This window comes from Phycodurus eques, chromosome 15 (assembly GCF_024500275.1).
Source record: "Phycodurus eques isolate BA_2022a chromosome 15, UOR_Pequ_1.1, whole genome shotgun sequence".
Classification (NCBI taxonomy): Eukaryota; Metazoa; Chordata; class Actinopteri; order Syngnathiformes; family Syngnathidae; genus Phycodurus; species Phycodurus eques.
Genome location: NC_084539.1, coordinates 205,444 through 220,406, shown reverse-complemented (window position 1 = coordinate 220,406; position 14,963 = coordinate 205,444). Strand labels below are relative to the sequence as shown.

Sequence of the window (14,963 nt, the reverse complement as noted above, 5' to 3'; positions counted from 1 at the left end):
TGACTAGCGTGACATTAAGCTACTGAACAACGTCAGTCCAACAGCTTTTGGGCGAACTAACTGCTAAAGGTACTTCTTGGAAGTTCTATTTCACAGTTACACTTGAGCATGAACTCTGAAGCGAAGCTCAGATTGACCCCATGGCAGACATCACTGTTATGTCCCACGCTGTGTTCAATCAGCTCCTGACATTGCTACAAGCCAGTGGCCGTGACCTCCAACTGCAACGCTGCGCACTAACTATCCACGCATTTTCAGTGACGAACACCGAACTAACACCTTAACTATGCTCCACTGGACAATCGCCCCCATGGCCTTAGTCCATCCGGTCTTCGTCTCTCCAACTGAATACGTCCCCCTGCTCATCGGCCAAGACCTGATCTACCGCTTCGAGCCACTGATTGATTACAAAAATCTTAAGCTGTGGGCACAGGTGGAACAGGCTTTACCACCACCAAACTCGGGAACTGTCCTCAAACTAAAACATAGCCTGGTGTTGGACCCATCGTAAGACTGCAACCTGCAACCTGTCAGGCCTCACTCCTTCAAGTCACGACACCCCCATTGACGACACCGCTAGTCCCCTGTATCCACCTCACCACCGCTGAACCGACTTAGAGAACTCGACACGTTTCTCTGCCATCTCGTCTAACCACCGCAAGAAGAGTGCTACTGCCACAAGCTAATCAATCAGTGACTGGTCCCCCTGCGTTCTTTTAGCTGTCGCCGGAGTTTAACGACCTGGGTTTGTCGTTGCATGCCACACCCCTCCTAGACGCTTCCTAGACCACAGTGCTGCTAATTCACAACCACACATAAAGCGACATCCACATTCCCAGATCTACTAAGCTTGGCCTATTGATCTGCTCCCACTTCCACGACTTCAATCTCACCGTCCCCGTGATTGGTCACCTCCCACCCAACTCTTCTATTGCACCTGCAGTAACCACTTGGGATGAACGCTTCCTTCTGTGCTGGTTTCCAGCCTCTCCTCTTCTGCGTTATTTGTGATGTCGAAGTTGCCTGCTTTTCGTTTAATCTTCCTGTGGCTCGCCTTGCCCGCCACTATTTCAATTATTCCTCCCTGCGCAGCACGCAAGCTTAACTCTGGTTTCTCCTCGGTTTTGTACCTGCTCATTTGCATTATCGTGGGCTTTTGTTTTTGCACCTCCGTGAATCACACTTCACAGCCTCTCATGGCCCCACTTAGCGAAAGGAGGCGGTCACACAAGAGTTGCCATGTACGAAACAATGGATGGTCAACACAGTGAGCAACCGTGACAGCATCCTCACTACACCAAGTCCGTCAACGCAGATGCTCAACCAAGGCACTGGTAAAACCGAACGCGCTGCTTCGCCGCAAACTAATAACATAACGACCAAAATAAAACTCATCCACCCACCGGTAACGCTTGTAGCCTTGCTACTATCGAGACACAACTTTGGGAATTCCAGTCCAAAATCCCCACCACACATGGCTAACCAAGTAACCAATTCCCGGTCGCTAAGCAACATGCTAAGGGTAGCCATTTTAGTTCTCAACGTTTGCTGTGTAGCTTTAAACCGAACTAGACAGCATAAACACACAGTCGGTGGTCCAAACTGATTACGCTCACACACAGACTGTTACCACATTGATGAATGACATGCTATGCAAAATTTCTTCATCCATGGACAACTTAGCAAAGGGTAGAAGTCCTCCATACTTGGTATGCCTGAGCTTAGTCGAAAGCATCCTTTCTAAAGCTTTAGCAAGCCCCATTAGTCCTGTCCAAGCCCACTTGGCTTTTTCTCTCGGGAGTTCCACCATCTTGTATGTCAACCCTGAGTTACGAGAAATAGCCTCCCTTGTTACTCCTCCAATTATCGACTCCCGCGACATCTATCCATCTGGCAAGGTGACACTTACGTCCGAGTCACTACTCCCGCGGTAGTCGCCCATAGTGATAGTAATCCTCATCTGTATCTGGCACCAAGTTTGCACGTGTATCCTCACAAAAGACATCCATTACTTGTGTCCCAGTAAGCCGTTCATCCGAGATCTTGTGGCCTGAAGCCCATGAAGGATGCGTCGCGGTCTAGAGCAGAAGCTACACCTCGCTACCAGGTTATCACTACTCGCCCGGAAATTGTTGGTGACAAATGGCGAGTCAACACACCAGCCCTAAGCACAACTCTGAGTTACGATCACCCTGACACCACAACGGCACTCGCCCTGCCAAATCAAACCATGTGGCTCGACGTCCCCAAAGATGCCATTTTGCATATCGAGGACGTCGCCCTCCATTAACTGCCAGCCAACAATTATGAAAGCGAAATCGAGATTTCTAACTTTTTCCGACAATATAAATTTTAAGTTGATCCTGAGACGCTTATGCAGATTCAATTTGAAGGAACTCAGGCGATTGATATCCCCCATATAGACAACACCCTACGCACCATTCGCACTGATGATTGAACACCCGAGCTACCGCTCATGCACTCTTGGTCCGCAGCAGATAACATCTTAATAGCTTTGGTCAGTCTCAGTTACTGCATGACTTTCGGCATCGCCTACCTGCTCTATCGAAAGACTCAGAACTTGCAGGGTCTTCTGAATCAACGCTCAAATGCGCGGCCCAAAATATTCCGGAGGAAAAGAACGACTGAACCCGAACCTGACCCCATACAGAGGGGAGGAAGTCCTCCTTGACCTAATTTGCCTCAGGACCTCTCCACCCCCTTTTGAATCTCGACTAGGATTTCATTCTGCCATCAAGATTAGAACCTCTACTTAGCACCTTCACTCTCCTTCACTGATGAATTAGGTTCTACATCTGACTGTTATTCCCCCTGTGTGATAAGTTGAAGCTTGCTACCTCTTCTTTCTTTTTCTTCTGTAGAGCCGTGTTGAGTTTCACCTTTTTGGTTTTTATTCTTGTTTGACTTGTACTGAGAACTCTCCACCTAGCTAATGTTTTCCTTAGTGTTAGTTTCTCCCCTGCCCCGAATTACTGTTCTCACTGCGATCCCAACATACACATACACATCTATCCACATACGTCTATCCTGACAACGATACCTATATGCACATATAGGCACACCTTAAGTATGAAGTTGTCATGGACAACTGCTACAGCTATAGGGGGGTGGGGTGGGTGAGATGCACTAACGTACTTTGGTAACTGCACTGTTGTGCGTTCCTGCCAACCTGTGCAATCTTCCAAAGAGACATCGCCATCGAGCCAAATCAAGTCTACAAAGCGGCGGATACGTAGCAGACACGCTACCTAACCAGATGGCACCCAGCGACCCCCAATCTCTGTGTGTTTGGCATATCTGTCTCTGCTGCCCCGCTGAGTCAGTCTGTGTACACAAGACATCTAAGAAAAGCCACTTATCAGCGAGAGACACAGGAACCTGGTTTCTCACCCAGACGCTAAATTAATTACCTGCCAGTCTGAAGAATCTCATCAACAAAGTAGAGACATGGGAAACTGGTTTCTCACCTGGACGCTAAACTTATTACCAGTCATTCCCCCCATCCTGTCTGAAAAGTCACACCAACAATGACCTTTTCCTGGACACTGGCTGGATGAGCAAGAATTTGAGAAACCTACGTTTCATGTGTGTCTGCTCCAGACATTGACAACAATGGAATCGATATTCGCGGCCTTTTTAACAAGACTCATTCAGCAATGTACTAGGTTCTTTTGATACAAGAAAATCACATGCAAAAACACGGCCGAGCCCTCTGTTACAATTGATGGCGCACAGGCAACACCCCCAGGCGGTGGAGAGTTACTGCAACGGCAGAGGTTCTAGTGACAGGCTTCACCGAATTTAAGTCTGTTTTGATATTTTAAGAACTTTGTATGAATATGCCCAGTGTTTACCACCACACCAGTGTAACTAGTGACTCTATTTCTTCGAATTTGAATGTCTGATGTCAGATCTGTATGTCAACTGAACCGGATGAGATGTTTTACCACACACAACACAAATGCCACATCGCAAATATACTCTCAGCCACCACATGGAATTGGGACACTCATGGTGTGGATTGGCCAGGGTGTGTGTGCGTGACGGTGCGGAGCTGGGAATCGATTTCTTTATCTTCGATCCAATAATTAATCTTTTATTCCCACTGTTATTCCCACACCACAAAATAATCCAGGATGGAAAAGTAGGCGCGGTCCATCGCCCTGTTTTTCACTGGTCGACCCCACTCTACTGTGCATAAAAAGCCGGAGCCCCCTTTGTCTTAGTCGGTCGCTCGCTCATTCACCTTGCTGAAGAAACTGGCTCAGCCAGGGAGCCCCACCTCTCACCCAGTGGTGGCGAAGACACACCTGACCTTCCCCCGCTGCAGGGCACACTGCCAGCACCCCAAGCTACAGACAGTTTACGGACAAAGTGGCCTAGTAGAAGTCCAGACTTTGAAATGCAGAGGCATTACCTTAAAAAGGCAGCTTATGCTCAAAAACCCTCAATTTTTGCTGAATTCAAAGAATTCAGCAAAAACGGGGGGGCCAAAATACCTCAACAGAGATGTGAAACACTCATTGCCAATTACAGCAAACGCTTGATTTCGGTTGTTGCTGCTGGGGATGGCCCAACCAGTTATTAGGTTTAGGGGGTCATTACTTTTTCACACAGAGCCAGGTAACTTTGAATAGTTTTTTTTTTTCTTTAATAAATGAAATCATTTAAAAACAGCATTTTAAGTTCACCTAGGTTATATTTGCCTGATATTTACATTTGTTCAATGATCTTAAAGTGCGGAAACTATGCAAAAATATAAGAATTTGAGAAGGGGGCCAATACTTTACCATGGCACTGTATGTACACAATTAGCAAAGGTTTAGGAATGTACATTATGACTATTAAGACCTTTCCTTAAAGGATAAAGGACTATGTAGTCGTCACCTCAGTTATGTGTTTATTTTTGTGTCTTGCTGTTTTGGAGGGGAGGGGGGGTTTCAGAGCAAGAAGCGTTCTGTGGTGCTTCGCGCTGTGTTAATTCCGAGGGGCTTTTGAATGCATCAGTCTGCACATTGTGGGGAAAACGGGAGCGGAAGCGAAAGAAACTGGAGGTGAGATGATTTCAAACTACTCTACGTAATTCACCTTGCTCATCTTTTATTTAATTGCTTATATTATTTTCATTATCATTTTATTTTAACAGACTTGTATTACGATGAATAACGCCCCGCGCACGTGCAGGCTACAATGAAATCTCAAGACTATCAAGATATTATTGAGAGAAATGTGCTGCCCAGTGTAATAAAGTTTGGTCAGCTTGTTCTCTGTTGCTGGTCATTGGTCTTGCAACAGGAATGCTCTTGCCAAGAATGGCAAGAGCAAAACCTTGCACTATATCTGTAGTGCCTTCTATGAGCCATGGTCTAAATCCTTTTGAACACCTGTGGAAGGAGCTGAAACATGCACACACTCTACTGTGGCACAGTAAAAGTGTTCCGGCATAAAAGGGATAGAGATTCTCCATTCTGCTTGACCTAACAGCCGAACAGGACAGGTAAAAAGGGGGGGACTGGAGGGGGGGAAAAAAGGAGCTGAAATATGCCGTCTGGAGGAAGCACCCTTCAAACCTTAGACAACTGAAGCAGTTTGCTCATGAAGAGTGGGCCAAAATACTTGCTGACAGGTGCAGACGTCTCATTGAAACTCACAAAAATCATTTGATTGCAGTGACTGCCATAAAAGGTTGTGCCATAATTTTTGTCCATGCCTGTTTCATGAGTAACAACTTAAAAGCAAGGTCTGATTTTCATTAGCTAATTTTCATTAAAATTGTTTTATTATTACTTTTGTCAGATTCAAAGTCAGTTCATTGACCACTGAGGGTTTTTCTTTCATGAGCATAGGGATACAAACAACTCTGTAATCATCTTTATTTGCCAAGTATGTCAAAAACACAGGAATTTGTCTCTGGTAGTTAGAACCGCTCTAGTACGACAATAGACATCCACTGTGACAACATATACTGTTAGATTCGGATGCTTCCTGGACGCCTCCCTGGTGAGGTATTCCGGGCACGTCCCACCGGAAGGAGACTCCAGGGACGACCCAGGACACGCTGGAGAGACTACGTCTCTCGGCTGGCCTGGGAACGCCTCGGGATCCCACCGGAAGACCTGGATGAAGTGACTGGGGAGAGGGAAGTCTGGGCGTCCCTGCTAAAGCTACTGCCCCCGCGATACGACCTCAGATAAGCGGTAGAAAATGGATGGATGGACAAAATAACACACTATGGAGAGTCATTAAGCAGTGAAAGGTAACCAGTAATGTGGTAATCCTGATACAATGACAACTGTTCAAATGATGCAGAGTCCTCAAGCAATTTAGAGCAGTTTTTCATTCATTCATTCATCTTCCGTTCCGCTTATAAGTCACTAGGGTTTGAAATGACTAATAGGGCAGTAATCTTATACAGTGACTATTGTGTAAATGGTGCACAGTCCTCAGGGAATTTAAGCAGTTTAAAGTGACTAATAGTGCGATAATGTGGAACAGTGAAAACAGTGCAAATGGTGCAAATAGCTCTCAAGTACATGAGTGGCCAGTATTGGTCAACAACAGATATGCAAATCGTGCAGAGTGACAAGACTACTACAGTGAGTGCACGGGTAATGTAGCAGTGTCTCAACAGTATTGTGCAAAATTGGTAGCATGTTACAATGGAATTGTAAGTCAACTGTTTAAGTACAACCCCAATTCCAATGAAGTTGAGTCGTTGTGTTAAAATAAATATAAACATAAATAAAAACACAATACAATGATTTGCAAATCATGTTCAACCTATATCTAATTGAATACACTACAAAGACAAGATATTTAATGTTCAAACTGATAAACTTTATTGTTTTTACCAAATAATTATTAACTTAGAATTTTATGGCTGCAACATGTTCCAAAAAAGCTGCTTGTGAATGACTGAGCAATTCAGGGAAGCTCCTTTTATACCCAATCATGGCACCCACCTGTTCCCAATTAGCCTGTTCACCTGCGGGATGTTCCAAACAGGTGTTTGATGAGCATTCCTCAACTTTCTGTCTTTTTCGCCACCTGTCCCAACTAATTTGGAACATGTTGCAGCCTTTTTCAGGTTTGACCTCAACTTAAAGGAAACTGATGAGATGTAGTGAATTGTGACTCACCATAGCAAGATGAACAGGAACACCAGGCTCAGGAATGGAAAGGTTGTGTAAGGATACCAGGAGGTCTTGTAAATTGATTTCCTAAACCATTCAAAATATCAAAAATCCATGAAATTGAAGGAATATCCTATTATAAATATTCTACATTTTCTTTTTAACATCTTTTTCTCTAGTGTCAGCATGCCATTTATCCATTTTATCCATTAAGTATTCAAATCCTTCTTTCACATTTAGCTAGAGATAGGAAATGATCAAATGTTTCCGATTCCAATTCAATTGTTGATACTGCTTAATTATTCAATTCTTTATCAATTCTCATTGGGGACTTTAAATAGATTTTAAAAAATGAATAAAATAAAATACATTAAAATAACACCCGCTGAATATTAAACCCAGGCTTCTCACCATCATAAAAAAACAATATAATGGAAGAAAAACGATGCCATGGCATTGCGTTGTAAACGCACTCTAAACACATCCGTATATCTTGCGACATACGTTCTTCTGCCCTCTCTGAGCGTGCTTTAAGATGTTTAATGACACCCCATTTAGAGTTTACTGTAAAGCTAAACACAACAAAAAAGAATTACACGTTGTATATTTAAATACAAGACACCATTTTAGAGATCGCCAGCTTAATGCTAACACTCAATGTAAAACCCTATTGACGGGATACTAAAATTAGCATTAAAGCACGGATGGGATTTACCTTCAAAAACAAATATTCACACAAAAACGCCATAGCAACACATGCAGACAGGTAATATAACAATACTCTCAGGCAAGTATTCTTCCTAATCTGTGAAGAACAAGTTTATTAGAGTATTATTATTAGTGCTCATTTTTAGCTTACACAAACGCATCCTTGCATGCATTGCACCACACTTCCCCAACGAGGTCAAGGGAAACTTCCGGTCGCAATTACTGGCAGGGTGGATATTTTTGTAACATTAAGAAAATTTGCATGCAATCTTTTCTGGAATGCACTGCTGTAATGTTAACATTACTGTATCACGTTTTGACTGCATAACAATGCATCTTTAATGTGTGTTGTACAGACACGGTTTGATAGTTAAAGTGGTGTAATTTTTAGTAGTGTATAGTTCATTTGGTGGTGTTTTTAGTCATTAAATTACTGCTGCTTTTGGTGACAATCTGGCCCCCTTACTCAGAATGGTTACAGTGATGTAGCCCATTAATACCAGCTGCATGCCCGAGGAATCTATAAATGTCAGCTGGTCCACACGTTGCGTGCATTGCATAACATGCGCAATGACGTCATAGTTCCAAATAGGATCGATAACAGAATCGTTTAAAAATGCAGCTAACGATTCCATGGAATTTTTAACTTTGAAACCGGCTTCACCGATTCTCGATTTTCAATACCCTTCCCTACATTTAGCACATATTTAGTATGTTGCAACTACAGCTACACTGATAACTGAACAAATACAGTGTAACGATTATTCCCTGTAAGACCATCGACTCCGGCACCCTGGACCTGATTACCATTGCATTCCTACCTCCTGACCCTCAGCCAGCAGATCACTTTTTGCAGGACACAGGACATCTGTTTTAACTCAACTGAGCCCATAAACTAGTTAAAGGTCCTTCTCCCAGCAATTTTAATGATTCTTCTAACACAGACCTTTTTCTGTGGACTGACCCAAATGACCAAGAATCTGGGAGGCCTCCTGACCAAATTTGACAGTTCGAATAATTGACGACAATGGATTTATTAGTTAAACAGGCCTTAACGGATTAAGTTTACCAAATTCCACATGAACCCACCATGACCTCCCACCGGACTCCCTTTTCTCGCTCTTGTTTTCCTGCTCCACCGAAGACTCTGACTCTGGGCCAAAGCACCACGCTATGAGGAGGGCAAGCCACCCAGGCTAGGACCAGCAAAAATCTTCCCATTCGCCTCAATACTCGTTGGGCTACAGAGACATTCTGTCCAAGTCCCCTACTACACTTTGGTGTAAGAGTTGAGTCGACAGCAAGTGTAACCAGGCAAGAAGAATTTGCATGCGCAATTTCTCTCTGAGCGCGTGGCAAACTAAATTATTTGTGTGCTTCGGCCCCTCTGTTATAGTTTTCCCTTTTTCCTTCAAATCGACCTGTCGACATCCTTGTCGAAACATCGGGAAAATTGACCCGCCTGCTTATTTCGTTCTGCGCAACATGAGTACAATTTGCTGATTACCAAGTACAAATAAGTGCATAATAATTTGGGATTACACTGTATTAAACAGTCACAAAGACTCCCAGTTTTACCATCACTCACGCACATCCAATCATTTTCCACTCACGTCACGAGTTCAGCCTTCTTTACGAATGTTTACCTGTACCTTTTGTAGGAAAGTTCCTCTACATTCTTCCCCAAATTCCCCTGTAGGTTTAATTACATTTTCTCTAAAATTCCACTTCCTGTTGTGTGTTTGAGTCAGACAAATGACCGCTGAACTCTAGAACTACCATCCTAGTAATGTAGCGGGCCTTTTCGATAATAGAGATTGATCAATAGGTTTTTTTATCACAAGTATAAAAAGAGACGTGGTGCCCTATACGAGACAAAGATAGCTGTGATTGTAATCGTCTAACGTTCGTGAATCACCCCGGAAGTAGATGCAGGCGTTTACGTTCCGACTTTTTCTTTCCAAATTAACTTTTATCCAAACTAACATATGCTAGAACAGAATCTTATAATTGTTTGCCAATTAAATTTTAGGGCAGTTTCATTTTTTGCCAACTTTGGTGGTCGGGGCTGTTAAAAGTTGTAGACTGATGGTGGATAGAGACATTTTACAAATAGTGAGTGAATGCTTTTTTGGGAGTGGGGTTACGAAATACAGTTAATACAGTTACGAAACCTGTATTGTCCTTACCTGGCCAATTACAGTGTAATCTGCAATGATATTCAGCAGTTTATAATATACATCAAACCAGGGCAGGTAGCTGAGGAATAAAAATAAACATTTAGTCGGAAACTTGACAGTTCAGGACTGTACAATGTAAACAGCTCTTAATTTTTGACTTCACTCCAGTTAGAATTTCAAAAACAACGCAATCACGCGATTAACTGAACAGTAAAAACAAAACAAAAAACACATTCCTCACCTAAGGATGCAATAGCAGGTGTGTAAGCTCGAGGAGAGGCGACAGAACCCAAATCTATGTTGACTGTTGATGTCAGTCAGAACAAATGTGAAATTCTCGTCCATCTGGTTGACTATGACACTGCAAAGAGAAAGGATTTGAGAGCACAGAACATTTTGTACTTGCGAGTATTCAGACATGGCAGTTCATGCTCGAAAACCCTCCAATATAGTAGAGTGAAAACAATTTTAGTTTTTCGATCTCAGTTATCAGGTGGCACAGCTAGTTATTAAATTCGGGGGGTGAGGGGGGGTGATTTGATTTGGGGATCCTCTGCCATTCCTCCTTGCAGATCCTCTCCAGTTCTGTCAGGTTGGATGGTGAATGTTGGTGGACAGACATTTTCAGGTCTCTCCAGAGATGCTCAATTGGGTTTAAGGCAGGGCTCTGGCTGGGCCATTCAAGAACCGTCACGGAGTTGTTCTGAAGCCACTCCTTCGTTATTTTAGCTGTGTGCTCAGGGTCCCATGGGCTCACCACCTGTGGGAGGGGCCATAGGGGTCGGGTGCAGTGCGGGCTGGGGGGTGGCCGAAGGCGGGGACCTTGGCGATCCGATCCCCGGCTACAGAAGCTGGCTCGAGGGACGTGGAATGTCACCTCTCTGGCAGGGAAGGACCCCGAGCTGGTGTGTGAGGTAGAGACGTTCCGACTACATATAGTCGGACTCTCCTCCACGCACAGCATGGCCTCTGGTACCAGTCCTCTCGAGAGGGGTTGGACTCTCTTCCACTCTGGAGTTGCCCACGGTGAGAGGCACCGAGGAGGTGTGGGTATACTTATTGCTCCCCGGCGAACCCCTGTACGTTGGGGTTCACCCCGGTGGACAAGAGGGTAGCCTCCCTCCGCCTTCGGGTGGGGGGACGGGTCCTGACTGTTGTTTGTGCCTATGCACCAAACACCAGTTCAGAGTACCCATCCTTTTTGGAGTCCTTGGAGGGGGTGCTGGAGAGCACTCCCGCTGGGGACTCCATTGTTCTGCTGGGGGACTTCAATGTTCACGTGGGCAATGACAGTGAGACCTGGAAGGGCGTGATTGGGAGGAATGGCCCCCCCGATCAGAACCCGAGCGGTGTTCTGTTATTGGACTTCTGTGCTCGTCACAGATTGTCCATAACGAACACCATGTTCAAGCATAAGGGTGTCCACACGTGCACTTGGCACCAGGACACCCTCGGTCGCAGTTCGATGATCGACTTTGTGGTCGTGTCATCGAACTTGCGGCCGCATGTCTTGGACACTCAAGTAAAGAGAGGGGTGGAGCTGTCAACTGATCACCACCTGGTGGTGAGTTGGCTCCGATGGTGAGGGAAGATGCCGGTCCGACGTGGCAGGACCAAACGTATTGTGAGGGTCTGCTGGGAACGTCTGGCGGAATCCCCTGTCAGAAGGTGTTTCAACTCCCACCTCCGACAGAACTTAGCTCATGTTCCGGGGGAGGCGGGGGACATCGTGTCAGAGTGGACCATGTTCCGAGCCTCCATTGCTGAGGCGGCCCACCGGAGCTGTGGCCCGTAAGGTGGTCGGTGACTGTCGTGGCGGCAATCCCCGAACCCGTTGGTGGACACCAATGGTGAGGGATGCCGTCAAGCTGAAGAAGGAGTCCTATCGGGCCTTTTCGGCCTGTGGAACTCCTGATGCAGCTGATGGGTACCGGCGAGCCAAGCGGAATGCAGCTTTGGTGGTCGCTGAAGCAAAAACTCGGGCATGGGAGGAGTTTGGTGAGGCCATGGAGAAAGACTTCCGGACGGCTTCGAGGAAATTCTGTTCCACCATCCGACGTCTCAGGAGGGGAAAGCAGTGCACCATCAACACTGTGTATAGTGGGGATGGGGCACTGCTGACCTCGACTCGGGACGTTGTGAGCCGGTGGGAGAATACTTCGAAGACCTCCTCAATTCCACCGACACGCCTTCCCATAAGGGAGCAGAGTCTCTGAGGCGGGCTCTCCTATCTGTGGGGTTGAGGTCACCGAGGTGGTTAAAAAGCTGCTCGGTGGCAAGGCCCCAGGGGTGGATGAGATTCGCCCGGAGTTCCTCAAGGCTCTGGATGTTGTAGGGCTGTCCTGGTTGACACGCCTCTGCAACATCGCGTGGACATCGGGGACAGTGCCGCTGGATTGGCAGACTGGGGTGGAGGGTGTGTTCCAACTACATGGGGATCACGCTCCTCAGCCTCCCTGGTAAGGTCTATTCAGGGGTGCTGGAGAGGAGGGTCCGTCGGGAAGTTGAATCCCAGATTCAGGAGGAGCAGTGTGGTTTTTGTCCTGGCCGTGGAACAGTGGACCAGCTCTACACCCTTGGCAGGGTCTTCGAGGGGTGCATGGGAGTTCGCCCAACCAGTCTACATGTGTTTTGTGGACTTGGAGAAGGGGTTCGACCATGTCCTTCGGGTGGTCCTGTGGGGGGTGCTTCGGAAGTATGGGGTACCGAACCCCCTGATACGGGCTGTTCGGTCCCTGTACGACCGGAGTCAGAGTTTGGTCCGCATATCCGGCAGTAAGTCGGACCGGTGAGGGTTGGACTCCACCAAGGCTGCCCTTTGTCACCGATTCTGTTCATAACTTTTATGGACAGAATTTCTAGGCGCAGCCGAGGCGTAGAGGGGGTCCCGTTTGGTGGCCTCAGTATTGCATCTCTGCTTTTTGCAGATGATGTGGTTCTGTTGGCTTCATCAAACCGTGACCTCCAACTGTCATTGGAGCAGTTCGCAGCAGAGTGTGAAGCAGCTGGGATGAGAATCAGCACCTCCAAATCTGAGACCATGGTCCTCAGTCTGAAAAGCGTGGCATGCCCTCTCCAGGTCGGGGATGAGATCCTGCCCCAAGTGGAGGTATCTTGGGGTCTTGTTCACGAGTGAGGGAAGAATGGAACGGGAAATCGACAGGCGGATCGGTGCGGCGTCTACAGTGATACGGACTTTGTATCGGTCCGTTGTGGTAAAGAAGGAGCTAAGTCGAAAGGCGAAGCTCTCAATTTACCAGTCGATCTCCGTACCTTTCCTCACCTTTGGTCACGACCTGTGGGACCATAGGGGCCGAAATGAGTTTCCTCCGCAGGGTGTTCGGGCTCTCCCTTAGAGATAGGGTGAGAAGCTCGGTCATCCGGGAGGATCTCACAGTAGAATCGCTGCTCCTCCACATCGAGAGGAGCCAGATTAGGTGGCTGGGGCATCTGATTTGGATGCCTCCCGGACGCCTCCCTGGTGAGGTGTTCCAGGCACGTCCCACCGGGTATAGACCCCGGGGACGACCCAGGACACGCTGGAGTGACTACATCCTTCGGCTGGCCTGGGAACGCCTCGGGATCCCCCCGGAAGAGCTGGATGAAGTGGCTGGGGAGAGGGAAGTGGGCGTCCCTGCTAAAGCTAGTGCCCCGCGACCCGACCCGGATAAGCGGTAGAAAATGGATGGATGGAACTAAATAAAATGCAATCAAACACGTCCAGAGAACCTTTATAATGCAGCAAGATAATGACCCAAAGCACACTGCCAAAACAACGAAGGATTTTATCAGGAGCAAGAAGGAGAAGGTTTTGGACCCGCCAAGTCCAAGCTTAAATCCTACGAGGCATGCGTTTTTACCTGCCAAAGTGGACACTGATGGGAGTAATCTGCCAAAATTAACTGAAAGATTATGCGGTAAAAAACTTTAGTTTAGTCATTAGGAAAAGGAATTGATAAGATTTTGCCGATTCAGACTCCATTTTCAATACCGCTTAACGATTAGATTTTTTTTATTCATTCTCATCGATTAATCTGGAAAAAGGTGAACAGGATAACCGTAATTTTTCAATTATAAAATGCACTCAATTTTCACATGCATTCTATATTTTCAAGATTTTTGTCTGAAAAAACACTGTACTCGAATGTAACGCGCACCCAAATTTTGTTAAAACCTTAAAATCAGACAACTCAAAAAAATTAACATTATTCAAAGTTTTACTCAATGAAATTTCAGTATTTTCACAACAAATAAATGATTTTCTCTCTCAAATGGATGCGGAACTTTGAACTACGTTATTTGAAAGAGAGCAATATGCTTATTGATCACAATACAAATGGTTCTATGTCATGGTCAGTGTCCTGCAGTCCCTTTTTGGAGCTTGGGTGGCACTTTGTGGCTGCTCGCTCCCCCTCGCCTCCATCCACCCCGTCGCACTCTTAACCGCCCGCTGCCTCCTCTTCACCCTGCACTGGACAGGAGGAGCCCATACAACTAGGCAAGACCCGTTTAGACCCCCTGGAACATCAACACCGCTTCACTCAGCGATTACGTATTTATTGTGGACAGCCAGGTCACTTCATAGCCAATTGCGCCATAAAACCAAAAAAATCGAAACCAAGCAAACAACTCCCCAAGCTTTCCCTCCAGTATGACCGTTCCCTCGTGTATTCTCGGTCCCGTTCGGAACACACCTTTCACAGCCCTCATTGACTCTGGCGCAGATGACAATTTTATTCATGAGGGCTTGGCGTGTCAGCTCCAGCTTCCCCTCGAGCCCCTCCCTTTTCCCTAAGAAGGTTACGGCCCTGGACGGGCGACTCATCTCCCCTGTCACCCACCAAACCGTTCACCGTGAAACCCTCCAGCTGTTTGTCATTCCTTTCCCGGAAACTCCGTTAGTCCATGGTATCCCCTGGCT

At 46.3% G+C, this 14,963-nt stretch overlaps 1 protein-coding gene across 10 annotated transcripts in view; it reads right to left on the bottom strand.

Moving 5' to 3' along the window:
- dennd1a (DENN/MADD domain containing 1A) overlaps positions 1 to 14,963 on the bottom strand; it is a 185,733-nt gene that overhangs the window by 128,270 nt on the left and 42,500 nt on the right. For 8 of the 10 annotated variants that reach the window (XR_009769862.1, XM_061697489.1, XM_061697487.1 and 5 more), the window contains exons 5-7: positions 10,284 to 10,403; positions 10,052 to 10,121; positions 7,161 to 7,241 (exon numbers count right to left, since the gene is read on the bottom strand). Coding sequence is in view for 9 of the 10 variants with exons in the window: in XM_061697489.1 (XP_061553473.1) it covers positions 7,161 to 7,241; positions 10,052 to 10,121; positions 10,284 to 10,403 (271 nt within the window). In the remaining variant the exon portion in view is untranslated. Of the gene's footprint in view, positions 1 to 7,160; positions 7,242 to 10,051; positions 10,122 to 10,283; positions 10,404 to 14,963 lie in introns of those variants that run through there. The other 2 variants (XM_061697490.1, XM_061697492.1) reach the window with 2 other exon arrangements.